General features: G+C 42.3%; 1 protein-coding gene across 6 annotated transcripts in view; it reads right to left on the reverse strand.

The window, feature by feature from the left end:
• Window positions 1–7,410: 7,410 nt before the first annotated feature.
• The window catches only part of LOC147899047 (NADH dehydrogenase ubiquinone 1 alpha subcomplex subunit), a 67,235-nt gene continuing 46,816 nt past the window's right edge, over window positions 7,411–27,829 (reverse strand). For 3 of the 6 annotated variants that reach the window (XM_087378374.1, XM_087378375.1, XM_087378373.1), the window contains exons 3-5: window positions 25,840–25,923; window positions 8,133–8,180; window positions 7,411–7,820 (exon numbers count right to left, since the gene is read on the reverse strand). In XM_087378374.1, the coding sequence (XP_087234500.1) occupies window positions 8,154–8,180; window positions 25,840–25,923 (111 nt within the window). In that variant the 3' untranslated portion in view covers window positions 7,411–7,820; window positions 8,133–8,153. The other 3 variants (XM_087378377.1, XM_087378378.1, XM_087378376.1) reach the window with 3 other exon arrangements.

The following is a 27,829-nucleotide window of genomic DNA, read 5'->3' on the forward strand; positions in this document are numbered from 1 at the left end:
ACCAAAGTGTCACCATTGCAAGAAGCTGGGACACAAGGAAGAAGATTGCAGATTGAAGCACCAACAAGTCAACTACATGGAGTCATCATCAAGCCATGAGCCAAAAGGTGACATCAATGGAATGTATTGAGAAACCAAAACCCTTGCCAACCTTGCCTATATGTTTGTAATCAAACCTGACCACCTGAGAGTAGCTATGAAAGCACCCAGGGGAGGTATTGACATGTAAACCACACTTTACCACCTTAAGTAGCAATGCATGCACTAAGGGGAGGTGATGGAATGTAACTCACATCTGACCACCTTGCAGTAGCCAAAGGATTATGGCACCAAGGGGAGGTGTTGAGAGATATGGTGCCATGAGCACATAGATTAAAGGGCTAAGGTATGGTATAGGAAAGAATTAAAGTAGCCACCCTAGGATGTGGACTACAAGATGTGAAGATGTGGATTGAGGATATCCACAAGGAGAGATGTGGATGAGAGGATCCCACATGGTTTGACTATTCTAAAGGCTCTCTCTATATAAGAAGCCTATCATGTATTGTTGAGTACACGTTCTGCAATAGATTGAGTGTTTGCTATCCTATGTCTCTCTTGTGGTGTTTTGATCCCCCTTGATCCCTCACTTTGACACGTTGTAGGTGTTAGCTTGAGTGTGATAGTGGGAGCTAACACTGTAGCTATTGACTAGCATATGACAATGTTAACCAACATTGCCTATGCTATGATAGTGGTAACTAGTAATGCAGGTGCTATTATAGTGCTAACAAGCACTACATGTGCTAACTACCATATGACAGTGGTAAATAGATAGAAGTGAGAATGATAACCAACATATGATAGTCGTAAATAGTATATGATAGTGGTAACCAGCATATGATATTGGTAAGTAGCATATGTTTGTGGTCACTAGCAAGCAAGTGCTATCAAGCTCTCAAGTGATAACTAGCAGAAGACAATGGCCATCCACATTCCAGGTGCTAACTAGCATATGACAATGGTAACCAGCACATCAGGTGCTAACTATCATAGTGATAACTAGCACATCAAGTGCTTCATGTATAATGCAATTTATGAGATTGTACCTGAGGATCATTGAGTAGGTGCACTGGGTGCTCAATGTAATTCTTTTTGCTGGCTCCTTTTTGGCAAATATCCTTCTTGTTGGAGGCAACACGCTTCCCAAAAGGAGTGTATAAGTTCCTTTGTTTCATCGGCGATTGGGCTAGTTCGCAACAAACATGCAGCCAATGAGAACAGTCCATTACCATCATCAACCTAGGCATGCAATCTCAATCTTGCTTGACACAAGCTACACCTAGGAGCTTTAAGAACTTTGAGACCTTTGATAAAGGAATGCCCTAATTAGAGTTCATCAGCATAGACAATGCACTTTTCTTCAAAAACAGCTCATCTTCGGAAGTTGGTTGGTAGTTGCTTCCTGATGGCAGATGTACTGTACACATTCTCAATGAGCCATGCTTGGACATCAATTACTTCCCTTGATGATGGGTCATGAAGTATTTGCACTTGAGGATGTTGAAGGATCAGATTGAAAAGTTCACGTCTGAGTTATGTACCCATGCTGAGCATCATAATATCGTTTACATTCTCTGCTTCCGCACTTCATTAAGTTCATGGACACTACCTCTCTCTTGCACTTGTCTTGTGCTCATTGCTCTCTTGTACCTGAGGCTTGTCGAGTAGGTGCACTGGGTGCTCGATGTAATTCTTTCTGCCGGCTCTTTTTTGGCAAACGTTCTTCTTGTTGGAGGCGACGTGTGTCCCATCCTCCCAAAATGAGTGTACAAGTTTCTTTGTTTCATCGGTGATTGGAATAGTGTGCCAAGATGCAACCAATGAGAGCAGTCCATTATCATCATTAGCCTACGTATGCAATCTCAATCTTGCCTGATACAAGCTACATCTAGGAGCTTTAAGAACTCTTGAGACCTTTGATAAGGGAATGCCCTAATTAGAGTTCTTCAGCATCGACAATGCACTTTTCTTCAGAAACAAAAGTTGGCTGCTTCACAATGGCCAATATGCTGTGCACATTCTCTATGAGGCATGCTTGGACGTCAACTATTTTTGTTAATGATGGGTCATGAAGTACTTACACTTGAGGATGTTGATGGATTGAATTGAAAAGTTCACATCTGGATTCTATACCCATGCTGGGTATCCTGTCATTAAAGAATTTCATAGTATCATTTACAATTCTCCACTTCTACGCTTCATTAAGTTCATGGACACTACCCTCCCTCTTGCACTTGTCTCATGCATGTTTCTCTCTTTTCTTTGCAACCTCATAATTTCTTATAATGATGTCTCAATGTGTTGTATCATTACGTCTTCCCATGTTGTATTGCATTGATTCACCAATTCGATTGCTCAATACGATATGCAAACTTGCAATTAAGTGCAAGCTAAAACTAAGTACTACTTGCAATGACAAACAATATTAACCAAGAATCCATGCCTGATTTTGCATCAGCCAGCAGCAGACGTGCAATCCAAAACGCTAAGTCTAAAAAGAAAAGAATATATGAGTGGTAGCATCAAGTCTGTGAACTAATTTGGAATATGCTTCATTTCCCAAACTGTCTCAAAAAACTATCATGAACTCTTAAGAGCATGCGGCTGTGGGGAGCATGGTGTAATCACAAGTAAAGATATCTATGTGAAATAGATATCTATTAATCCATGGCAATTGATTGGTTGGTGTGCAGAAATACTCAGCTTGATACCTATCCACCAAGGTCTATGATTGTCTCTCCAAGCTCTCCATTTCTCGTTTATCTGGATGGTCAGGTCACTATTAATAGTAGAGTTATTGGGTATGGTGTTGAGTTTGCAATGACCCCTTTAATAGTACATTTATGGGGGATGGTATAGAGTTTGTTATGCCCACTTAACAAATGTCAGCCAAGGGGTAACTGCACCTCTTTCAAGGAGAGAAACGATCCACAACTACAGCTCCTTCCAATAAAAGACAAATAAATTTGCCAATGCTGCACAATACCTTGTTTATTTGCTACTATGAGCTCCCCTTGCTTGAATTGTGCTTCATGCACGCAATTGGCATGATTTTGTGGCATACAAAATCACTCACATCTTACCAAGGCTTCAAGAAACTTGCTTAGGAGGAATCAATCCTTTCTCTGTGTGTGTTGACTTCAAGCCACACTGCTCACGACATGATTGTCGACCTTTCTCAGAAGGTCCACATGTTGCGGGTGTGAGATCGATAGAGATGTAGGAGCTCATGAGACGGAGATGTAGCCCAGTGGTATGCTGCCTATTCCTCTACTAACTAGTGGACGAGGAGAAGGGGGGGGGGGGGTAGCTCCTAGCAACCCAACTACCTGTTGACTGTACTCGGAGACAATCTCTCTCTATGATCGGAGAGAGAGAGGGATTGGATTGTGAATCCTGACAATGGATAGGGAAGGAGAAGGAGTACATCTCTGTGTCAGAGAAAGAGAGAGGGGGGGGGGGTTGTAAATACCACTCAAATTTTGAAAGGAGAGGGAGAGAGAGAGAGTCCACGTGGGAGTGGCTATGACTACCCTTCAAATTTTGGCTTGCTTTGAAACAAAGAGAACATGTGCTAAAGGTGCTTGTTAGCATTGTCCATGGACATGCTATTTTGAGTGGGTTAACATGCTTCCACCCAATAGGAATCATGGAATTCAATATATGGCTACTTCATTTTGACTAGTTTTTCGTGTCCGCATGTGAGGTTTTGGAGAGAGGGTAGGGTTCTTTAATGAAAACCGAGGTTGAAGATGCACCATCATCAATTGTGTACGATTGAGAGCCTTGCAACACCCAAGAGACTTTCATCTGCTTCACATGTGGCTCCCAATACTATTGCAAGCTTGAGGTACAATTCAACCCAGCCCTTCCATTTTTCTTACGATAACCATTGGAGCTCAATGCTCCTTCACATTACCTATGAATGGAACTCACATGACCCCCAGGCGCTCTTTTCAAGGTTTAAGCCTTCCTTGTGTGAGAGCTCAAGGCCTAAGGCATTGGCCTTGATACCCATGTGGCTCGTAGGTCGACATGCATGGCGTCTATGCTCTATGCTTCAAAGCATGTCAAGCATTCAAGGCGGATCATCATCAACAGAAAACCGAGGTCGAAGGTACACCACCATCAATTGCACACGATTGAGAGCCTTGTGACACCCAAGAGACTTTCATTTGCTTCACACATGTGGCTCCAATACTATTGCAAACTTGAGGTACAGTTCCGTGCGGCCCTTTGATTTTCTTAGGATGACTATTGGAGCTCAATGTTCCTTCTTCACATTACCAACGAGTGCAACTCGCGTGACCCCCAGGTGCGCTCTTTTCAAGGTTTAATCCTTATGTGAGAGCTCACGCCCTAAGGCATTGGCCTTGATGCCCATGCAGCTCATAGGCCAACGTGCATGGGGTCTATGCTCTATGCTTTAAAGCACGTAAGGCATTTAGGTCTGACCACCTGCAAAAGTAGTGAATAGGCCAATGAATTGACAAAATGTTTGTAGTGGGCATCACGATGGAGGATGAAGATGGTGACTTCACCTTATCTGTACCTTTGCTTGGCATGTCATTTTGCCTCATTCCAGTGTTCTTCACCCCCTACTGTACTTGTCATGTCACTCATATTTGTTGATGAATTAGTTTTGTACATTCTTTCCTTTCATTCCTTGGTGGGTTTTGTTTCTGTAAAGGGTTACTTCAATCTGCTGCTTGTTAACCCTTAGCTTGTTAGCACTGGCTCTCCTAGAGACAATTCTTAAGGATTGAGTTGGGGCAAAGTTTTGTCATTATTCGTTGCTTTTTGGAAAATTTTACAAAAATCCATGTGGCGTTCATCCGTGGTTTGATGCTTTAGACCATTGGACTTTAAGGCTTTTTTAGATCCCAAGGGCTTTTCCTATGGTTCCATGATGGTAGATTAACCACATGGTAGGAGTAGCGGGGTAGGAAATGGGCCATCATGATGGTTCAAATTCGTGGCTGATGTCCATCCTTGCATGGGTGATCGGGAGTGGCAGCTCAAAGTTCAATTGGCGATGGACAGCTGACATGCATGACTTGATTAGCTCTAAAATGATCGTACAGTGAGAACCGTCTAATTCACCGCGGAGGACACGGAGGACAACCATCATGGTGTGATGGCTATGGGCTGATAAGCTATAAAATGATTTATGAGGTGAGGACCAACTAATCTTTTGAGATCTGGCGCGATTGGGAATTGATTGTGCTTCCTAGTGGCCACAGATTTAGCACACGCTGAGGATTTACAATAGCCTAGATTGTAGGGACTGGGCTACCAAGGCGACGGGCATCGGCTATTTAATTGGGACTCTACATGCATGTTTTTGCCACCCTCATCTTCAAACTTGCCTTTGACACTTGAACTCTAGTTCATATGCTCTTGCTCAACCCTCGTCTTCAAGCTCAACGCCGACAATGCAAGCAAAAGTCCCACAAACTCATACGTATGCTCCGCTGTATGCTCAGCTTCTTACTATGGGTTCTATTGTTCTAGGATAACTATGCCGCAAATCCAAACCCGAGCAATTCCCAATCATTCCTTCGGGTCCTACATTGCACCACCAACGTATCTATGGTGTCATAGTAGACATTGTGTGGCAACGCTGGCTTTCTACCTTATAATGAAGTGGAGGTCTACATGGATTTTGCATTTTCTTGATAGCAATTTTGGGCCTCGTCCTTGTTCGCGAGGCAATCAATGTGTATATGGGGGAGTTTCTTCATGTTGCCCCTCAAGAAACATTCTTTTGTAGGTCTCATCTCTCCTTGAATCCTCTTCATGCGAACGATTGTAATCTCTTTGAATCTGCTTCATGTGGATTGTTATAATAGTAATGTCCATAATTGTATTAATATAAAAACTTTTTTACATGGTTAAGAGTAAAGTGTTTATTATAGAGTTGGTGCACTGCAGAGCAACTGAGAGGAAGATAGACATAGATATTGTTTCTAACCTTGTAGAAACATTTGCATTCCAATCACATCAAATGGTGCGTATGAGCAATGAAATCACACCCAACTAGTGCATCATGGACGATTGAGAGAAAAGATAGATAGATAGATAGATAGATAGATAGATAGATAGATATATATATATATATAGAGAGAGAGAGAGAGCTCGTTTAAAACATTATGGGCATCCTCATCATCCCAAAAGGTGCATAATGAGGAATAAAACTCACCCCCCCAACACTTCCCTTGGAATCAATGTGGAGTACAACGATTGCCATGGCCATTGCAACAGTGGTTGACATAAATGGTTTCAACCATCATAATGATTGACATGGCTGGTTTCAACCAGGCGTCATCCAGGTGAATACATGGACGATGTATACATGTACTCTTCCAGATGGGTGAAGGACGGGGGTAGGTATACTCAAGTACTACCCACTCACATCAAACTTGAGCTCCAATTTCCTGCAAAGCACTCATCTAATTTTAAGCTCGTACAATGTTACTAGATGCTTGTGGAAGTACTTTCCATGCAACTAGTATGGCCTTCTTAAGTAAAGGGGCCATACCGAGTAGGAACCATCAAAACAAAGCTTTGGCTACATCTTTGGTCTAAACCAACTCTTCATCTTCACCTAGAGGCTGTGATAGGCATATTTGAGTTACTTGATCCCATTGGAACTAGCTACATTCTTGCTCTCTAGAAACCTCTACATTTTTGCTCTTTGAGTGATTGTAGTTCAATCCTTTTCTATATATAAATGAGAACGAGTAGTAAAGTATGATATAATCTCTATCTCCAAACATCTTTGAGTTTTTTCTCTTTAAGCACAAGTAGGGCAGACCTTTCTCTAGAATATGCAACTAACTTTTTTCAACCAGACATAAAAATACAAAAAAAACATCATAACCGCCAAACTTTAAGAATCCACAGGGAATTAGCTAAATCTAACACTCAAGCAGAGTGTAACTAACTCTTTCTCACTTAAATATCTCATCCCATTCGCATGTTCTTCGTATGCAGACTCTACTTGAAGCTTGTTCCATTCAAGCTGATTCAAAAGATAATTTGACTAGTGACAACAAGAATGGTGATGCACGTGTACTACACAAGGGCTATATTAAAGCCTTTCCATAATTTTGTGCATTGTTCAGCACTACTGACATGCACTAAGACTAGACCATCATCAAGTCAAGATTTCTCATTCATCAAATCAGTGCATAGCAAAATATTGAAACATTTGTCAAAGTTATCATCCCTTGTATTTTGGTGGGCTAATAGGTGGCTACAATCAATACTTATCTTCAGCATTTTCCTAGCTGTACAATTTTTATTGTAAATATCACATTGACAAATGAAAACACTGACACATAAGGAATAACAATATATTCATAATTCGATTGACGTGTACGCAATCTATACTGGATTATATTACCTGAACCTGTCAGAAAAGCTTTAAATTTCTAACCCAAGATTCTTTCCAAGACTCTTGTTCAATGGTGGATGATAGAGGTATGAACCATTGCAGCATTTTCTCCTTTGGATCATCATAGATGGAGATATTGAGCATGCTTATTTCTCAAACAAATCCTGCTTTAGTAGCATTTACAGCTCCTCTAGCAGTTTATTGTGCAAGCTGTAATTTGTTGTTAAATCTACTAGTTCAGTGTTGAAATTCAAAATTCCTTACGTGCACTGAGAGCTTAATGAAAAACACATGGTCACAGTTCACAACAAAAGAAGCCTGCTCTACGTGCGAAATCCATTGGTATTTGAGGCCAGTGAGCTAGGTACAGGCAAAGCATCTGCAAACAATAGAAGATACAGGTTTATTCATGGACCTGCATGTTGAAATTTTCACTAGAACATGTGCGCATCACTGCTTTTACATGTGCCAAGCATGAAATTCTAGAAAAAGAGGGATGCTCCTAGACAATACTGTCCTAGATCCAGTACGCACTCCAAAAGGAAAAGCTCACTTCAAACAATGAAGAGATTTCTGTAAAAACAAGTCAACCATGATTTGAAAACTTCAGATGCACAGCACAGCATTCCTCGTCTCAGTGAGAAATGGCAGCTCAGAACCACTAAGCAGAATATCTAGCTTCTGTACTTACATTGATTCCTTGATGGTTTTCTTATGAAGTTGACTTCAACTTCTGCTGCTGCACACAATATGTAAAGGGTGTCAGCAAAAGATAGAGAAGCTAAATATTAGATGTTGAGCATAAGATAGCCCAAGCCTTTGCTCAATTTAAACTCACGTTAACCCATATCATAGGCCAACTGAACCAGATCATAAATGCATGCACATGTTTAAACAAAAACACACTATTCCAGTTCTTTGGAAAAAGATAAAAAGAATATAATTAGGCTTTTTCTAAAGATGGAATAAGGTTTAAACGAGTTCATGCTCTGCTATTTCTTAAGGACATGAGTACAGGTCTAGCACAGGCAGGCACTAAGACAAGTTAGTACTGATGAGGTCTGCATTTATCTTCAAACAGATTAGGAGTCTTATTGTTAGGACACTTTCACTTTTAAGGGCTAGATAAGTGGGTAATGTATCTCCCATGCAGAGATACATTTTGGTGTCTTGCCTCTGGCAATGACATCGCCATCTGGTAGAGTCTAGATATGGAGTCTTTTTGTCATAACTCTTGACTCAGATGTAGTCGAGACCTCATGCTTGGGTCATGGCTCAGGCTTTTCATTGTCAAATATATTTAACATTTATGCTGTTCTGAAATCTAAAAGATGCATCTGCATACTGTGCAAATCATTTCACCAAAACGGAAACAGTAAGCAGTTTGAAGACAATTGTTGGCAAGTTGTGAAGCCTTTTGCAGAGGCTGCTCACAGCGTGCATTCCATTGATTGTCCTCTCTATCTAGCCACCAGTCCCTAGATGACCCGTTGCTTGTCTCAAATTGCTGAAATGCAAAATTCCGATAGTGCCCATTGAATAGACTCTAAATCACTCACTATTATCAGACAGTCCACATGGCCACAACAAACGCTTAGAAACTTAACAAGTTTGGACAATGCATGTGCATTGGTCAAAGTTAGGATAACAGCAGCCACCTTGGTAAGGTGCTCAAGCACAACCCAGAAGTATCATGTTCACTAAGAGCCCAGTAGCGAGGCCCATAGAGATCGTTTCCCACCTCTTATTTGCTAAGTGGCATAGCTGATACTAAAGACATATTCCAACAAAGGTCTTTACCTTTGACCAATAAACTGCATTCATATGAAGTTGTGAGTCCTTGTATAAATAATTGCTTTAAAAACGTGATATAAATACAACATTTGGTGGTCAATGTACTCTTGTTTGGAACGCAATGTTTTAAATTTTGGATGCCACCCATTCCGGTTGGAAGCTGACGTGATATCCTATTATATGCCTGGCATATTGGAGAATCCTTTTCATGTGGATGCCTTTACCAATCCTCCACGACATTCTGGCGATCAATTGGTGAACTTCCGCTGCAGGCGATGGACTTCAGTAAGTTCTCGTTTGTTTATATCTACTTTAGTGTGTTGACTATGGCTACTTCCAACTATCTTCCCATTGTGTGTGTGTGTGTGTGAAAACTATTGCTCTCTTCTTTACCTCATGTTGCATGAACGACTTAAATTCTTCAGATCTAATTTTGACGTTTATGTTTGTTCACTCAACACGTCTGCATCATAAAAGACATAAGACACCCTGATCTCTCCCTGCTAGCTACTCCCCCCCCCAAAAAAAAATACCATTTCTCTGCTTTGAACAGACCAAGGGGCTAGTTCTTCTTTTTCCTCACTCTTGTTTGTTTCATTTTCCGCTTCCCCACCCCACATCATGCTCTCCACCTGATTTGAGGTCAATGAAAGTCTCTCTCTAGCTGTCCCAAGGTAGGACTCTGGCACTCTTTAATGACTTTTTCCCACATATTCCTTGTCAAACAAAAGTAGGTGTGGTTCCATATGTAGCCATCTCGAAATCCAGATGTGTAAAAAATATAGCATCCTTCATGGCTACAAGTTTTTCATGGTGTGCTCTGTAGCAAGAGAGTGTGCCCCTCTACTGTGTTTCTCCCTTACCAATGGCTGCGTAAGGAAGTAGCCATCTCGAGGGTGATAATCCTTGTGACCAGCTCTATCGCTGAGCTCTGTCCAGATGTGTAAAAAAATCTGGATCCTCATAGCATCCTTCGTGGCTACAAGTTCTTCATGATGCACTTTGCAGTAAGAAAGGTTGCCCGTCTAATGTGTTTCTCCCTTACCAATGGCTGCGAAAGTAGCATGCAATTTGGTGGTCTGTCTGAATCAAAAAGCCGACACCAACCAGGTATGCTTCCTAACATGCAATGCATGAATGATTTGCAAGCAACTCCTTTAATCTTTTCAGGGTACTTTCTTTCAAAATATTACAATTCATAGTCGAGATGAATAAGAGCATAGGAAGCACCTGAAGATCGTGTGATTTGTAGAAAGAGCATCAGTTCTTTATCAACTTAAAGAAAAACACATTCTTTCTCTCAAAAATTTGCTTTCTTAGGCACATTGTATGTTAGGAGAAATAAAGATGGATCTAGATAAACTGAATGTTATTTTGGAATGTGACACGACCCCGCAAGATCTGACCCTATCACTAACCAAGAATCTCGTCCTCGATCCAACCAAATCATAGCGCAAGCGCCTCGATCCTCCCGACCACCCCCGAGCATGTGGGCTACAGCTCGTCTCATCCATAGGCCCGTATCTAACCCAGGCGTCCTATACCACCTGAGCCCGTCCAGAGGACGATACACTACCTATGATCCGCCATGTAGATGGCCAGAGTCCCAACCTGGGTCCAAGTCCCATCCATCAGTTGAGGAGCGCTCAACTGAACTACACAATAGCACTGGCCCCCTCTCTATATAGAAGGAAACCCGCTATAGATAGCACAATGCTATGAATAGCTCCCTCCATATAAAGCGAGCACTATATATGAATCAATCTCTATATATAGCAATCTCAGCTAAAAATAGCCATCCAGCCCTATGCTATCCCGTAACCTACGTTCACCTGCTATCCAACCCTAGGTGCACCATGCACATGACATACTCCCCTTCCTCTAAGAACTCACTCCTGAGTTCACTAGAAAGCCCGAAAACTCTCTGTGAAGATGAGTCAATGCCAATAACTATACTCTGACTATCAGTTTGAGTGTGCTATACGTTCCATGAAATTCAAATCAAAGAGAATCTAAGGCCAAAGCCACAATCTTTGATAACCAACCCAAGGAAAGTAAATCTCTCAATCTAAACAAGGTTATGTATCGTCGAGTATTCTCCTCGAGAAATCAAGTAACGCCTGAATCCACAGAGTTAGTTCCGTTGACATATCTGTACACAAGCATGGTAAAATCCGTACTTGAAGGTAAATTATTCTATCAACCGTATCTATTGAGTTCTAACTGGGAATTCACGAAAAAAAATTCATCATGCTGATTACCCTTCAACTCAAATCTTAGGTTGAGATCGAGGAATCATTGTTCAAACAATCCCATCAATTGAGCCCCTCGAGGTCAATTTCTCGGTTGCAATTTCTATCAACCCTAATTTCCTGAATTACTTAGTATTCAGAAAATGCCTCAACGGAATACCCTTGTAATTCAAATTCTTGGGTTGAAATACATGACAGACTTTCCATTGTAGAACAATTAGGTATCAGTTCATAACTCATGATGGAAGAATCTTCATGGAAGTATGAATGGGCAAAATTCTGACCAAAGATATGGTCCCCTGATCTATCCTCGGAATGCCCCTACATGAGGATAATCAATAAAAATTCAGTTGGCTATATCCAGTCAATGGTACTGTTCTAGGCATGTATAAAGTCAACCATCATAGGAGTAACATCCTATGTGATCCAAAGAGTACGGAAATATACAATCTGAAATCTCTTAAAACAAGATCCACTATCGGATATCCTGTATAAACTTGTGCACAAGAAACCGCTCCTATCACAGGATCATCTAGTTCTTAGGATCTCTTATCTAGGAACACCAAGTTCCAAACAAGGCACTGACAAACCATCATCAGAAGAGATGTGGTAACCCTCCCTGAGATTGAGCCTAGACTATGGAGCTCCAGGGTTGAACCCAAAGATACATGGCTTCTCTCAAGGTAAAGAATCTTAGTCAGCCCTCATTTAAAAAATCTAATTAGGTTGCCCCTAATTCAATTCAGCCTACTTGTACTATAGATAGCACAATGCTATGAATAGCTCCCTCCATATAAAGCGAGCACTATATATGAATCAATCTCTATATATAGCAATCTCGGCTAAAAATAGCCATCCAGCCCTATGCTATCCCGTAACCCACGTTCATCTGCTATCCGACCCTAGGTACACCATGCACATGACAGAATGGCTACACCTGAGGAATGTGCCTTCAAATTGTGCTCTTCTACCAAATCTTTATTCGTCATCCCGCCCATAAAGCTTCACCATTCCATGACGCAGCATGACTTACCAGAAAGAGTAGACCTTTTGTACGGGTGAAAGAGAAAAAGTTGCATTTAAAAGTGAAAGTTGCTTTGACATGCTCCAGTTTTAGTTATACCAGAGCTTCAAAAAACCTTTTGGTTTTCAAGCGGATGCTAGCGATGATTTCATTCAAGAAAATCTATCGTAGGACAATCACGCCTCACCATGCGGTTGAAAATAGTTAGGGTACTATTCAATCCGAAGGACACAAACAAATGCTGATAAAGACCCTGTGGAGTTCTGAAGATTGTCTTGTGTATATCCTACGGTGCTATCCTCACGTGATGATACCCACTCTTAAAGTTTATCCAGCTGACCACTTTTGATCCCTTTAGGATATCCAGTATCTCATCTATGTGTGGTATGGGGAAACAATTCTTAATACTCATCTCATTGAGTGCCATATAATCCACGAACACCCTCCATGATAACAATACTGGCAAAAACAACGGTGAGCCACTAGACCTTATCAACCCATGCTCTAAACCCTAGACTTATCTCTGTATCTCATTCTGATGGCAGAGTAATCTACAAGGAGCACTACCACCAGGGATTCAAGTCTATGTTTGCCAGATGTCAATATCCACACTCGATAAGAATGTTTGCAGTAAAACTGCACGGTGCAAACAATCTGGAGTTCTCAACAATTAGCAGCCAGATAAGTAGAAGTACTGCAGAGGGCTCCTAGAAAGTGAAAAGGCAAGTGTAGAGGCTTAGAAAATTACAGAACTGACCAAGAATCAAATCGCAATCAGATGCAAGGGCTGATCTGCAAGTTCGAGTATAGTGAGTGACAAGAAGCTTGTGAAATGATGGTATCAGAGCCAACAAGTCGGGCTTGAGAGGAGGCCGACTCTACGTGGTTGTGAGCATAGCAGATTCTCTGTTACACAGTTGTTGGTGCACAATCAAGTCGATGATCTGGTTATGGCGATGAAGACCATCTCCTATAGCAGACCCATGACAATGAGCATCTCCCAGAGATATTAGCCCTTGTAGCAGTTCGTCAATGGAAAAGTGCAAAAGGATAAGTCTATAATTCTGACGCTTGTGCATGCAATTGATTGTAAGTGTGTACGTGTTGGAGGTCAACATCTCCTGATGTCACATGGTTTAGGTAGAGAGTGAGGGCCTTGCTTGTGGGTGTGCCAGCCCTGTGAAAGGTCATGAATGTTGTGAAGTCCACACACTTTGTGAAACATTGATTCCATAGTGAAACACTTCCGTGCGTAATTCCGAGGCTAACTATCAGTCTTCCTCTGCTGCGGGATACCTTCTGTGTAAGAGTTCGCTTTTCTAGCAGAATTGTCATGGATTGGCCATGGATTGGCCTGTCATAGAAGATGACGACATGAGAGGATCTAAAGCCTGAAGACATAAGATGTGACAAGAAAAGTAATAAAGCTAGATGATCAAGACGAGGTAGAAGAGAAGGATGCTGAAGGGCTGTCGATGATCATTGGGACAATAGCAGACGGAGTGATTCTGCACATTTAGTTGGCAGATACTTCGAAGGAAGCACAGGGTATCCTAAAGGACCTGTATGAAATGAACAATAGATCAAGGATCCTCAACCTCCACACAATTCAAACCACTTCAAAATGAGGTTCCAGACACCTTCGAATTCACCATTAAAAGTCTGAATTTGCACCCCCTGAAAACCCCCCCCCCCCTCTTTTTTGAGTGGAAAAATTGACAGGAGGGGGATGCTGGTGGTCTTAACTTGGCCTAGGTAATCTAATCACACCTAGGGAAGGGGGGGCTCAACAAGGGGGGGGTGCTTTTGTAAGCATTGTCACACACAGTGCATTCACAACCAATACCAAAGAGGTTTTTGGGCCTGCTTTCATGACTCGCATTGACAAGGCATTGCTTTGTGCACATTGCAAATCACCAATAAGATTAGGCAGCGGCTTTCCAAAACCAGCTCACTTTAACGAGTTATCGGGCTTGTACAATGGTTTAAGCACAATCACCACTGAGCGCCTTGAGCATCAATCAAAAGCACACTGTCACATAATGAACTAGTATGACCAGATTCCACAACAGCTTCTATGAGTGCTTTAGGCACTTCAATCAATATACACGTGGCTTTTGCAAGCGTAGAAAGGCATAGATGTTGGAATATCTCAAGGTGTATGCCCCAAGCACACCTTGGTTTCTATGTGTGTGTGCTAGAGGCACAGTTAGGTGCCCATAAGCATTGTTAGGTGGTAGATGCCACATAGGATGATTGAGAGATTCTAGGAGCTGATTGAGGAGATGATTGTGGAGCTCAGAGGTCATCAGTGATGTCAGTGATCATGTAAGAGGTGCCTACATATGGACCTCACCTTTCTTCATTCCATAATCAAGCATTCTCATTTTCTGTTCACTTCATGTTTTCCCTTTAGTTCCTCAACATGGTATCAGAGCACTATGATCCTCCTTGAGCTCATTTGTGCCACATCATCTTCTTCTTCTCCATCTTCTTCTTCTTCTTCATCTTCACCATTTCTTCCCAAAACTTGCTAGAGCTTGTTCTCCCTCGTCTTTCCGCTATTCTCCAAATCCTCTGAGCTGGAGATACCCCTCGTATGGGCGAACTTTCACCTGCAAGGAATTGAAGAAACATCGTCGCTGCTGGTCGCCATTCCCCGAAGATCGTCGAAACTCCCTTCTGCGTATTCTTTGTTTCTGCTCTACCTTTCTCTAATTCCTTTTAGGGGAAGCTTCTCCATACCTTGGACTATCTTGTGTTGAAATTTGAGCAGCAATGGTTGCATATTCGAGGAGAAAACGCGAAAAAACCAGTCGATCTTCAAGCTGCTAGCTATGGCGACGTGACGCGACATTTCGCCCTTCCTCCTCAGTGGCTCTTCTCTGGTATATGAGCTTTGTTTCTACCTAGAAAGCCCTGTTTTCTTTGCTCTAAAGAAGGAGATACAAGCCCTCCAAGTTCAGGCCTCTGTTTTGGACAGTTTTGACAAGGTTGAGAGTTTAATGCTACATTAGATGCTACTTTAGCATTTCTCATGTTTTAAAGTGTTGAATAGCATCAGTATAACTGTGGCTACAACTTTGCTTTCAGTTGCTATATTTGGAATGCTTTCATTTAGCCACTTCTATGAAGCATGGAAGATGAAGCATCATTTCCATTATGATTTTTAGTATGCAATTTGGTCACAAAATGCTTATACTTTGAAGCTTTTCAGCTTTTTTTTTCTAGCCTTGTAAGAGAGTAGACACTGCCCATTCTGGGTTAGACCCTCTCATGGCTACCATCTTGAATGTGGATAAGTTCAATGGTAAAGGCTTTCACACATGGCAGATGAAGGTTAAGTTTGCATTGATGAGGGAAAACCTCTGGGGGCTTGTCAAACCGGCTTCAACTTCTTCTTCAACAGCCTCTAATGCTGGAGAATCCTCAGCTCCGATACACCCGGCAAGAGATCCTGCTAGAGAGGAGAAAGCCTATGGCATCATTGCTCTTGCCTTAGGAGATGACTATATTCATCACATCTGTGACTTAGAGTCTCCTTCAGAAGCTTGGCAGAAGCTTGACATTATTGTTGGTGCTAGCTCTCACATCTCAAAATTGTCACTTAAGATTGCTTTCTTTGAATTGAAGATGGTTAGTGGCACCCCTCTGGCTGCCCATGTCAATCTTATGCAAAGTCTCATGACTCAACTTGCTTCTATCAACTCTCCAATCACTACAGATGATGCAATGGCAGTATTGCTCAAAAGTATGCCTGAAGATTATGATCATGTTGTTACCACTTTGAAAAGTCTTCCTAATCCTAATCTTGTAGGTCTTTCTGCTCTTTAAGAAGAAGAAAGGCACATGGAACTCCGGAGAGGCAATGACACAGCCTATGCCATAAAATTTCAAAAGGGCAAGTTTTCACCTTGCAAACATTGTGGGAAGACTAATCACCTCTCAAAAGACTGCTTCAAGATCAATCCATGCAAACACTGTGGCAAAAACAATCACCATGAAAAGTATTGTAGAGCCAAAAAGGAAGCAACTACAAAGTCAAAAACTGCCAATCTACTTTCATTTGATGAGTCTCCACATGATGAAGATTATGCTTTTTGAACCATCTCCATATATGCTCCAGATCTCTCTTTTTATGTTGAGTCAAGGTACTCAGCCTGGATCGTCCTCCAAAATGAATGAAATAAACTATTGTGTTCTTTGTAAACACCTCTGGTCACCATATGATGTAGGCCATGTGTATGTGTTTTGCTCCATGGTACCTCCTGCAGACATTGTGTGCATGTACATGCAGGGGAGATAACCATTGGAACGTCTTCTGTATCCCTTTTATTTACCTCACACCCTTGGGAACCCCTTGCTAGCATGAGATCCTAGCCATAGATTAATCCTTGACCGCCATGAGATGGCATGAGAAACTATGAGACTAGATGAATCCTTGACATAGCCTCAGGCATTCCCTTGAGGGGGGGTTTGTTGGGATATCTCAAGGTGTATGCCCCAGGCACACCCCCAGGCACACCTTGGTTTCTATGTGTGTGTGCTAGAAGCACAGTTAGGTGCCCATAAGCATTGTTAGGTGGTAGATGCCACATAGGATGATTGAGAGATTCTAGGAGCTGATTGAGGAGATGATTGTGAAGCTCAGAGGTCATCAGTGATGTCAGTGATCATGTAAGAGGTGCCTACATATGGACCTCACCTTTCTTCATTCCATAATCAAGCATTCTCATTTTGTGTTCACTTCATGCTTTCCCTTTAGTTCCTCAACAATAGACTTGTGTTACAAGTTCTCAATTGAGTTGATGATAACCCATCCACATGAAATAGAGTGAATTGCTTTGTTGGCAGCCTTTCAACAGGCTCACTTGAATGCAAGTTAATCAGTTCTTTTACAATCAAGCATGCACAAAAAAGTTCATGCAAGACCAGTCTTACCGAATTGAACCTCACCATTCACATAGTACTGCTGCAACCTTGCAAATGCCTTACTGAAGGCTTTCTTGCACTTCCTGCCTCCAACACAACCACTACTTACAATTTGCTAGACAAACTAGCAAGTAGCATTCCGATGAATTGGAGTCTCTAGTTCTCTCCACAAAGAGCTCTGTTTCACAAGCCATCTCAACACCAGCTAGACGTTAATCCAGCAAAAGCAACACTCACTCTGATACCATGCAAACTCTAGAACACAAGATGCGGAATACACAAGTAAAACTCGAGAATGTGCAAGGATTAGGCTCTACAGCCACACGAACCTAATATATAATATAAGTGTGAGGTGGCAATGGGCATGCACATGACCCACTTACCACCTGCGTACCACACTCACTCTGACATTACATGACCCATAGGCCAAGAAGAGCTAGGGCTGAGGCCAGGCCAGCCCATTAAGAATGCGGAAGGATTAGGGTCCACAGCCACACGAGCCTAATATATAGTATAAGTGTGAGGTGGCAATGGGCATGCACACGGCCACTTACCACCTGCGTACCACACAAACACTGACATTACACGACCCATAGGCAAAGAAGAGCTGGGGCTTAGGCGAGCCCAACATGCCTTCAAAGAAACATGCTCAGAAAATTGGAGGAATCCAATTGACAGCATGTGTAAGATTATTTAAGTATCAGCATAGAGACTATAGTTATATCTACAAATGATAAGAGATCCTAAGAGCTTGACAAGAGGAGAAGTAAGGCCCAAGTATCATTGTAGGAATAGAAGATAGGGTTATGTTAGAATTATTATTATATTCTAGCAATGACCAATGTAATGTAATAAGTAGGTTAGGGGCACTTTTCCCTCTTTAGAGGTTTTTCCCCCTAACCTCAGTTAGTTCACTAACTATGGTTAGTGAAGGATAAGGTTTTGTCACTTAGACAAAACCTTTCCGTCTTGTTGTATTCAATCACTTCATCTATTGCTATCTGACGTTCAGCTCTCTTGCTCTCTCACTCTCTCTTTGTCTAACATTTGGTATCAGAGTAGCAAGACCCCGCTCCTAGCTCCTGGCTCCCAACTCCCAACCTGTTACACCCAACCCGAGCTACACTTCGCTCACCTTGATTATCTCCGTACAATTTGTACGGACGATTCCATACAGCCATAGTTGACTGTTCCATACAGTGGAATCCGTCATACATCTAGCGCCAATCTGCTCGTCCGTACAATACAACGCTGTACATCCGTACAGCAGTCTCCATCCGTACACTACAGTCTCCATCCGTACGTGTGTTGTCTTTTGAACAGTGCTGCTAGGTACAGGTACCTGCACCGTACCTTCGCCGTACAATAGCCGTACCGTACCAGTAGTACAATCTCAGCACCGTACGTATCTACATCAGCTTCAGCACCGTACAAATCTGCAGTCCGTACAACTATTCGCTGTCCGTACTTGTTTCGTACATGTGACGCCGTACAACGTACGATCCTCCGTACAAGCTCGAGGTGCACGTGCCTGTACAGCTGTGCCAGATCGTACAGCCATACATTGTGTCAGCAACCGTACAGCTGTACGTTGTTGTCCGTACAATCCCAACTCATTTGGTGGATTTACGTACAGGTGCAGGTTCAGTTAGCAGGTGTTTTTTTGTTACGGCTATACAGGTGTTTTTTGCATTGAGCCATTATTTGGCTGTGTATTCAAGGAGTTCTGTGGGCAATTGGGACCACATTTGGAGAAATTTGGGCCTTTCTAATAAAGTTTGGGGCTTTTTGTGAACTTGCCCCAATTTCAGCTCAATTTCTCCCCAAAATTTGGGGCTTTTGGTTTTGCAGTGCAATTTCTTGCATAATTGGGGCTTTCAGTTTTGCCCTCTTTTGGATGCAATTTCCCTCAAGAAATTGAGGCTTTTGCAAGTGGGTTGCAATTTTGCAGTGAAAAAGCAATTTGGGAGTTTGCAGGCAATTTTGGACTCATTTTGAGTGACATTGCAGACATTGGCAAGTTTTGCAGGTATTTTTGAGTAACATTGGAGAGCATTTGCAAGATAATTGAAGTGCATTCTGAGCCTTTGACAGGCTGTGACAGTATTTGTCACTGTGGGCAGATTTTCCTTTGCAGATTTTACTTGTGCATTTTATATCCCAGGAAGGGATTTCACTTGGTCAGTCTGCTATATTTTTTTGATATTGTCTGGTATAAATGGCTCAGAACAACTCCAATGAGGTGTTCGGGGTTCTCACACAGGAGGATAAGTTGGATGGCACCAACTACTCCTTGTGGAGTTTCATGGTTCGCAACATCTTGGTTGGCAGACATCTTTGAAATTATGTCAATGGAGATGAAGACCAGATACAGTGACTACACCTGTCACTCCTACAGCTGGAGGCAGGGGTAGAGGTACAAATGCACAACAAGTGGTTGGAGCAGCCGCTCCAGGAGCTCCCACAGCAAAGCAGAAAAGATGGGACTCTAGAGATGCACAAGCTCTTTTAGTAATTTCTCTTTCTGTCAAGAGGTTCATTATACCTCATATTTGGTCATGCAAGACATCTATGGCAGCTTGGGAGATACTAGAGAGTATGTTTCCAGCAAGAAATGATGCCAAGGTTTCCTTTCTGAAGCGAGCACTTTCCCATACACATATGGAGGAGGGAGATTCCATGAATTCTCACCTCACAAAGCTTCAGGACCTCATGGAACAATTGCTGAATATTGATGAAGTCATTCCGGATTCAGAGATGATCACCACCACTCTGAACTCTCTTCCTGAGTCCTACCTTGGTTTCCACACCTCGCTGAATTTGTCATTGAGGGGGGGCAGCAATCCTCTCTCCTTTCACAAGTTGGTAGGACTTCTGTTGCAGAAGAAACAAACTCGCAGAAATATGGCAACCCGGGCTGGCGAGCATGCTATGCTCTCCAAGTTCAAGCCCAAGGGTAAAGGGCAGCAAAAGCCACATGCCAATCAGCCCACATATCACCATAAAGCTGATTTTGGACAGCCTTCTTATAAGGCAAAGGTGCATCAGTTCCACATTCTCATGATGGAGGAGATGTTGCAGCCAACTTGGTTGAAGAGCACTATGCCTTTCTGTCTTGCACTTCAGATTTTTCATTGGGTAGTTCTAATATTACAGCCACTGATGATGATGACCCATATGCTTTCTTGACTTGCAGTTATGATCATTCAAAGGATGAATGCTCTTTTAGCGTTGATGAGACACTTCATACTTGGTATTTCGACAGTGGTGCTTCAAAGCACATCACTTCCAAGAAGAGTCTGTTTGTAACTCTGCATTCTTCACCCACCAAGAAGAAGGTGACTTCTGCGAATAATTCTTCTCATTCAGTGTGTGGAGTGGGAGACATTATTCTCACATCCACTGATGGCACATATTTCAGAATTTCAGATGTACTCTATGTGCCAGGGATAAAGAAGAATTTGCCTCCAGTGTCCTCACTCAATAGAGGAGGATTTCAGGTTGTTTTTTATGATGACAAGTGTGCAGTCAAAGACAAAGAAAATGACTATGCTTTGATGTTGTCTGGCACTTTGTATCGGGGTCTTTTTCAGCTTGATCTATATGAGAAAAGATCCCATCTTGCATTATCAGTTAGCACTCCCATTGCTGCGATGCAGAATGCGGAGTTATGGCATGCCAGGTATGGGCACATGAACTATGGCAGCTTAATGACACTTCAGAGGCATGATATGGTTGATGCATTGCCTCCCTTGGAGTCGCCTCCTCCTCGTGCCTCCCTTGGAGTCGCCTCCTCCTCATGCATGTGAAGGCTGCATTCTTGGCAAAATGCATAGACTTCCCTTCAAAAAGGATGGTGCAGTGAAAGCTACACGGAAATTAAAGCTTTTCACAATGATGTCTGCAGTCCCATGAGGACACCTGCTTTTGGGGGTTATCTCTATTTTGTTACATTCATAGATGACTTTACCAACTACACTTAGGTCTATGGTCTCAAGGCAAAATCAGAAGTGTTTATGCATTTCAAACACTTTGTGGCTATGGTTGAGAATGAGATAGGACTCAAGGTGCAGACACTTTGAACAGATCGAGGGGGGGTCTCATGAATTTGAGACATTTTTGAAAGAAAAAGGCATCATGCATCAGCTTACAGTGAGGCTTACACCTCAACAGAATGGCAAATCTGAGCGAAAGAATCGCACCGCCATGGAAATGGATAGATGCATGCTCACAAGTAAGAAGTTGCCTCACAGGTTTTGGCTGGAAGGCCTCATGTGTACCAACTATATTTTAAATCGGGCTCCTACAAAGGCTTTGAAGACAAGCACTCCCTATGAAGCATGGCATGGGAGAAAGCCTTCCGTGGACCATTTCAGAGTTTTTGGTTGTGTTGCATATGCCCACGTGCCTGTGGAGTTCAGACACAAGTTGTCAGATAAGGCACTCAAATGCATTTTTGTGGGATATAGTTCACAAAGCAAAGGCTATCGTCTCTACAATCCTGCTACACGCAAGATTTTTGTTAGTAGAGATGTTATATTCTCTGAAAATTCTGCACATACACATGCTGAATTTCAGATTCCAGCCTCTTCAGATGATGTGTTTGAGGGGATGCTTCCTATAGCATTTTGTTCCCCCGCTGAAACTCAGAATTTAGAGCAACCTCCGCCAGATCCACATGTACAGATTCAGCCCCCAGCTGAATTAGTACAACCTCAGGGTGTGGATGAAGTTTTCAGGCAAGAAATTCAAGAGATACACGCAGCCAAAACAGTCCCGCATTGGTTGCTTCAGACTCTCAGGGAGAGTAAGCTTGAGGCTCCATTGCCTGGCAGAACTCGTAGTGCAGTAAGGCACATGGGGGGGGCTCTTTCGGTTGAATCAGCTTATGCAGGTACTCTTCTTGATGAGGAGGAGCCTGAGACATTTGAAGAAGCAAAGGATAATGTGCATTGGATGAATGCCATGCACGATAAAATTGCAGTCCATTCATAAAAATCAGACTTGGGATGTCGTGGATTTGCCACCAGGTAAGAATGCCATAGGTACACGTTGGGTTTTCAAAGTCACAAGAAAGCCAGATGGGTCCATTGATCGGTATAAGACGAGGCTGGTTGCAAAAGGATATGCTGAGAAAAAGGGCATAGATTATGAGGAGACTTTTGCTCCTACATCCAGAATGACCACCATCAGGTTAGTTATAGCAATGGCTGCAAATTTTGAATGGAATGTTCATCAGTTGGACATTAAAACAGCTTTCCTTAATGGAGACTTGTTGGAAGAGGTTTATGTCAAACAACCTCCGGGCTTTGAAATTTCAGGAAATGTACATCAAGTATGCAAGCTGAATAAAGCTTTGTATGGGCTCAAACAAGCCCCACGTGCATGGTATTCCAAAATTGATGCCTTTCTAACCAGCAAGGGGCTGCACAATAGTCCAACTGAGAGCACCCTCTACATCAAGAAGGATTGGGGGGATATTTTGGTCATCATTCTTTATGTAGATGATATGCTGCTCACCGGATCAAATGAGGAAGTAATTGCAGATTTCAAAGTCCAATAAAAGCTACATCTGATATGTCAGACTTGGGCTTGTTACATTTCTTTTTAGGCATCCAGTTTATTCAAGAGAAACGTGGCATTGTTATGCCTCAGTCCAAGTATGTTCAAAAGCTCTTGGACAGATTCAACATGCATGATTGCAAGCCTATGTCCACTCCCATGGAGCTGGGGCTGAAGCTTACAATGCGTGATGCGGGCGAATCAATTGATGTCACACTCTACAGCCAGGCTGTTGGATGCCTCATTTATCTCTGCAATACAAGACCTGATATTCAGTTTTCAGTTTCTCAGGTGAGCAGGTAAATGCATAGCCCAAAGATTATGCATTGGCAGGTTGTAAAACGCATCTTCCGTTACTTGCAAGGTACAAAGTCTTTTGGCTTGATGTTCCCCAGGGAGGGTGACTTGCAGATGCATGCTTATAGTGACTCAGATTGGGCTGGAGACTATGATACTAGGCAGTCCACTAGTGGGAATCGTTTCTTTCTAAGACATGCTTGCATTTCTTGGTTGAGCAAGAAACAATCTACAGTGGCTACCTCCTCATGTGAAGCTGAGTACAGGGCAGCTTTCACAGCGACAGTTGAATGTATTTGGCTGCGTCGTTTGTTTCCTGATCTTTATCTTTCATTGGAGGGTCCTTCTCCAATTCGCACTGATAGTCAGAGTGCTATAGCAGTGGCAAAGAATCCTGTGTTTCATGCTGGCACGAAGCACATTGAGGTTCACTATCACTATGTCAGAGAGAAGTTGCATGCAGGAGAGATCAGTATGATCTATGTGTCAACACATGACAATGTTGCAGACATCTTCACCAAAGCACTTCCACATGAAAAGTTTGAGGCATTTCGCAGTGCCCTGAACTTATCTCCTTTTGGTGATTGATCATTTCCTTGTACATGACATTGGCACTGCAGGGGGGTGTTAGAATTATTATTATATTCTAGCAGTGACCAATGTAATGTAATAAGTAGGTTAGGGACACTTTTCCCTCTTTAGAGGTTTGTGGTTAGTGAAGGATAAGGTTTTATCACTTAGACAAAACCTTTCCCTCTTGTTGTATTCAGTCACTTCATCTATTGCAATCTGACATTCAGCTCTCTTGCTCTCTCACTCTCTCTTTGTCTAACAGGTTAGCCACACATTTGGGACGTCAAAATGTCAAAAAGACTCTTAAAGGCACGTACGGCTGGCCTCCTCTTTACGGTCCTTGCTTCTCTAGAATTCTAGAGTAAATACCTCCTAAAAATCGCCCTTGTAACACTCCAAACTGCTCTTGTTGAATTCGAATTTAATAGATGTAACTGTCTCTCCAAGAAATGGCTGCAAACACCCCAATATACTGCAAAATAGAAAAAATAAGCTAGCTTCCTCTTGCAACAGAAAATGTTTTGGTTGATTGTGCATGGAGATATCGCAGGACTTCCTTGTGGCTAAGAAGCTGTTAAAATAGTTGAGGAACTCTCACCTCAAGCTAGGCACCAATGAAGGAAAATCGCTCTAATACCATGTCAAGAAGGGGGCAAGTGGTACTTAATAGAACAGCTGAATGATGAAGAATGTTGACTGCTATACAGGAAAGTATGAATAAGAGCTTTCCAGAACATGTGGGGGTTCTTCTCATGGAAATGCCCAATCACTGTCCCATATATATATCTAGTTGAATCCATGAAAGCGCCCAAACTCATCTTCTAAAGACAAAACACATGATGCAGTTTCAATATAATGAAAGTCACTCAAACCATAAGCTCCATCACGCATAGCAGGAACTAGCTACTATGACATCCCACCGACGTCATTAGCGCCCAACATTGGGTGTAGACCATAAAATAAACATATGCTCTCACGCATACAAACCCACAACACCACCACATACTTGAGCATCCATTTATACAAAGGTCTTCAAACTGAGTTTCTGTCAGCAGTCTGGATATTTGTATGTGGAAAAGCCTCTAGGGCTTTCATGTCTTAAAAAAACATCTAGAATCTTCTATACTAAAAACCTCTAAAAGTATCAACTTTGATCTTCCAGTTTTTTCAAAGTCTAGAATGGTTAGCTCCAGATCTTATAGTTTTACATCTTCTGGAACGTTCTTAATCCTTCATCCCCTAGAATATTCTTCATCTCCTATAAAATTTTAGAAATATGTGGCAATGTGCTCCCCATACATTTGAGCCCTCTTGACAAGTGCAATTCATTGTTTAATGACACGTGTTCAGGAAAGTGTAGAAATCGATAATATCACACCCATAGGTTCCAACTTAGTCAACACAACAGGTGACCAAATTGGTCACTGCTTCACCCAGTCAAAAAGCAATTTAACTCAGGATTCCCCCTTATTAAATGACCAGTGATAAGATGCTAGACGGTTGGTTTATCCCACCATTCAGCAGTAAACATTAATGCTGCTATTTTTACTATATCATTGGCATGGTCTCAAAATCTGTGATCACCTTGATTTTGGCAATTCATCTAAAATTCGAAGAGCCAAAAACCCTACCATTTCTCGTGCCAAAATCTGAAGAGATCAATTTCCAAACACATTTTGTGGTCCAAAATTCTAGCAAAGTGAACAATAGTTATCACCAAACAAACTAGAAAACAATCATTTTGCCATTCAGACAACGTCCCATATAACCACATGTACCAAGGCGCTATAATCCAATCTCTGTCCAGCTATAACCAGACGTGATGACTATTGCCCCACGCAAATTCTAAAATTGCACTTTGAAAATTTTCACAATTCTCGCACAAAAGAATATTATTGCATCGTTCTAAAGAAACCACATAAGTTATCAAATGAGGACAGCCAATTTAATGCGACCTTGCTCACCTGAACATCGTGAGCTTCTTTAAGGATGTAATAGTCTCTTATCATCATGTCTTTATCCCAAACATCTGAGCATGGATGCTTTGGCTACATGACAATTGAACACAAGAATCAATGCATACCAAAAAACATATCACTAGCAATATTATGAGATATCTTTATAATTCTTAAGAAAATGTGGCTTGTGCGAGAATGAATTTGATCACATACTAGTATTCACACCTCTCTCTCTCTCTCTCTCTCTCTCTCTCTCTCTCTCTCTCTCTCTCTCTGCTTTTGGAAGAACAGGAAAGTGTATGCCTGTGTGTCCGGACCGGATATCCACCATGACGACACAGCACTGCGTCGAAGACATGTGGGGGAAGCAGGCCCTTGAGCAGGCTATGACCACTTACCTTAATAAATCATCACCTACCTTAATGGGTCACCACCTAAGGCCGCATCTGAGTTTCTCACTCACCTCAAGAAAATCTGAAACAGAGCTTGCAACAACTCAAAGAAATGAAGGGGTCATTGGAGCTTCATGCAAGGCAACAGAGGAGCTGAAATCAGAGAATGAACAGCTAAGGAAGGAAATGGCAGCCATGCAGGTTACTATGCAGGGGAAGCATGAGGAAATCCTGCCCACAAGTACGCTGAATTCTCACAGTAGAATACCAAGGGGAAGGCCGAATGGAAGGAAACGGTCAAGAAGGCGCTTCAGCCCTAAAACACGAAATGATAACAGATGCTCTAGAGGAAGACAAGAGGCTCACATGACGGTGTAGGGTGGAGCTACAAAACAATTGCGCATGGCTGTGTGGAACTGTAACAACACCCTTTGGTCCGATCCAGGAGGGTTTTTAGAGACGTATAATGATAGAGATTTTATCTACTACACCGAGACACACAAGAGTCCTAAGAGAGGGCTACCCATAGTGACAAGATACACATGGGAGTCGGTCCATAGGAAGGAGATGAGAAGAGACAATGAGGTACGAGGCTCAGGGGTACAGGAATCTCTAGATCACATCTGAGACCGCTCATATATGTGATGCGAGAGCAACAACATGCGTCACACATGTGGATACGAGTTAACACACACCCAATAAGATCGCACTACCAATTTTCATTGCAGTAAGCTACTTTACCCCGGATACATCGTCCTATGCACATGAGGTCACCTCTAGACAGGGGGAAACCCTCCTCCTAGGCGACTTCAATGTGCGTCAATGCCCGTACGATGAGGAATCAAATGGGTCTACTAGAATTTGGGGTCAGGCCCTCTCAAAGTACCAGAGATAGACCCAGAACAGCTTGGGACAGTGAGGCACTCAAAGGATGCACCACAAGTGGCAGGGTATGGACGACATCTATTGACATTAGTATTCCCCTTTAGAGATGCATACCTTGATTTGTGGAGCCTTAGAAATACATATCACCCTTAGATCCCTTCTATGTTGATCAGCATACTCCATCTTGGCTTGAGCTCTCATCATGTTGTCCTTGCATTGCTGCAACAAGATAACAGCCTTGTCAAGAACGGTGTGTTAGAATTATTATTATATTCTAGGCAGAGGCCAATGTAATGTAATAAGTGGGTTAGGGGCACTTTTCCCTCTTAGAGGTTTTTCCCCCTAACCACAGTCTAATCTCTGACTATGGTTAGTGATTAGATAGGGTTTTGTCACTTAGACAAAACCCCTCATCTCTTGTTTGTACTACACTTCATTTCAGTCCACTATTGAGTGACCTACCTTCAGCTTACTCTCTCTTGCTCACTCTTGCTCTCATTGTTTCTCAAATTTGGTATCAAAGCAGCTCTCCTTCCCGAACTTGCTCCCAGCTCCCGCACCTGCTCTCAGCTCCTATCCGTACTTCAGCTTCAGCCTGCGACCTTCTGTCCGTACAATCCGTACAACTGTATGGATCCGTACCGCTTGCTACGTTTTTCGTACAATTTCTCCGTATAGCCTCACCAGGTTCTATCCGTACAACATCCGTACAGTCTGTA

Source organism: Dipteris shenzhenensis, chromosome 8, assembly GCF_047967505.1.
Source record: "Dipteris shenzhenensis isolate YYH24624 ecotype China chromosome 8, Dip_SZ_1.0, whole genome shotgun sequence".
Classification (NCBI taxonomy): domain Eukaryota; kingdom Viridiplantae; phylum Streptophyta; class Polypodiopsida; order Gleicheniales; family Dipteridaceae; genus Dipteris; species Dipteris shenzhenensis.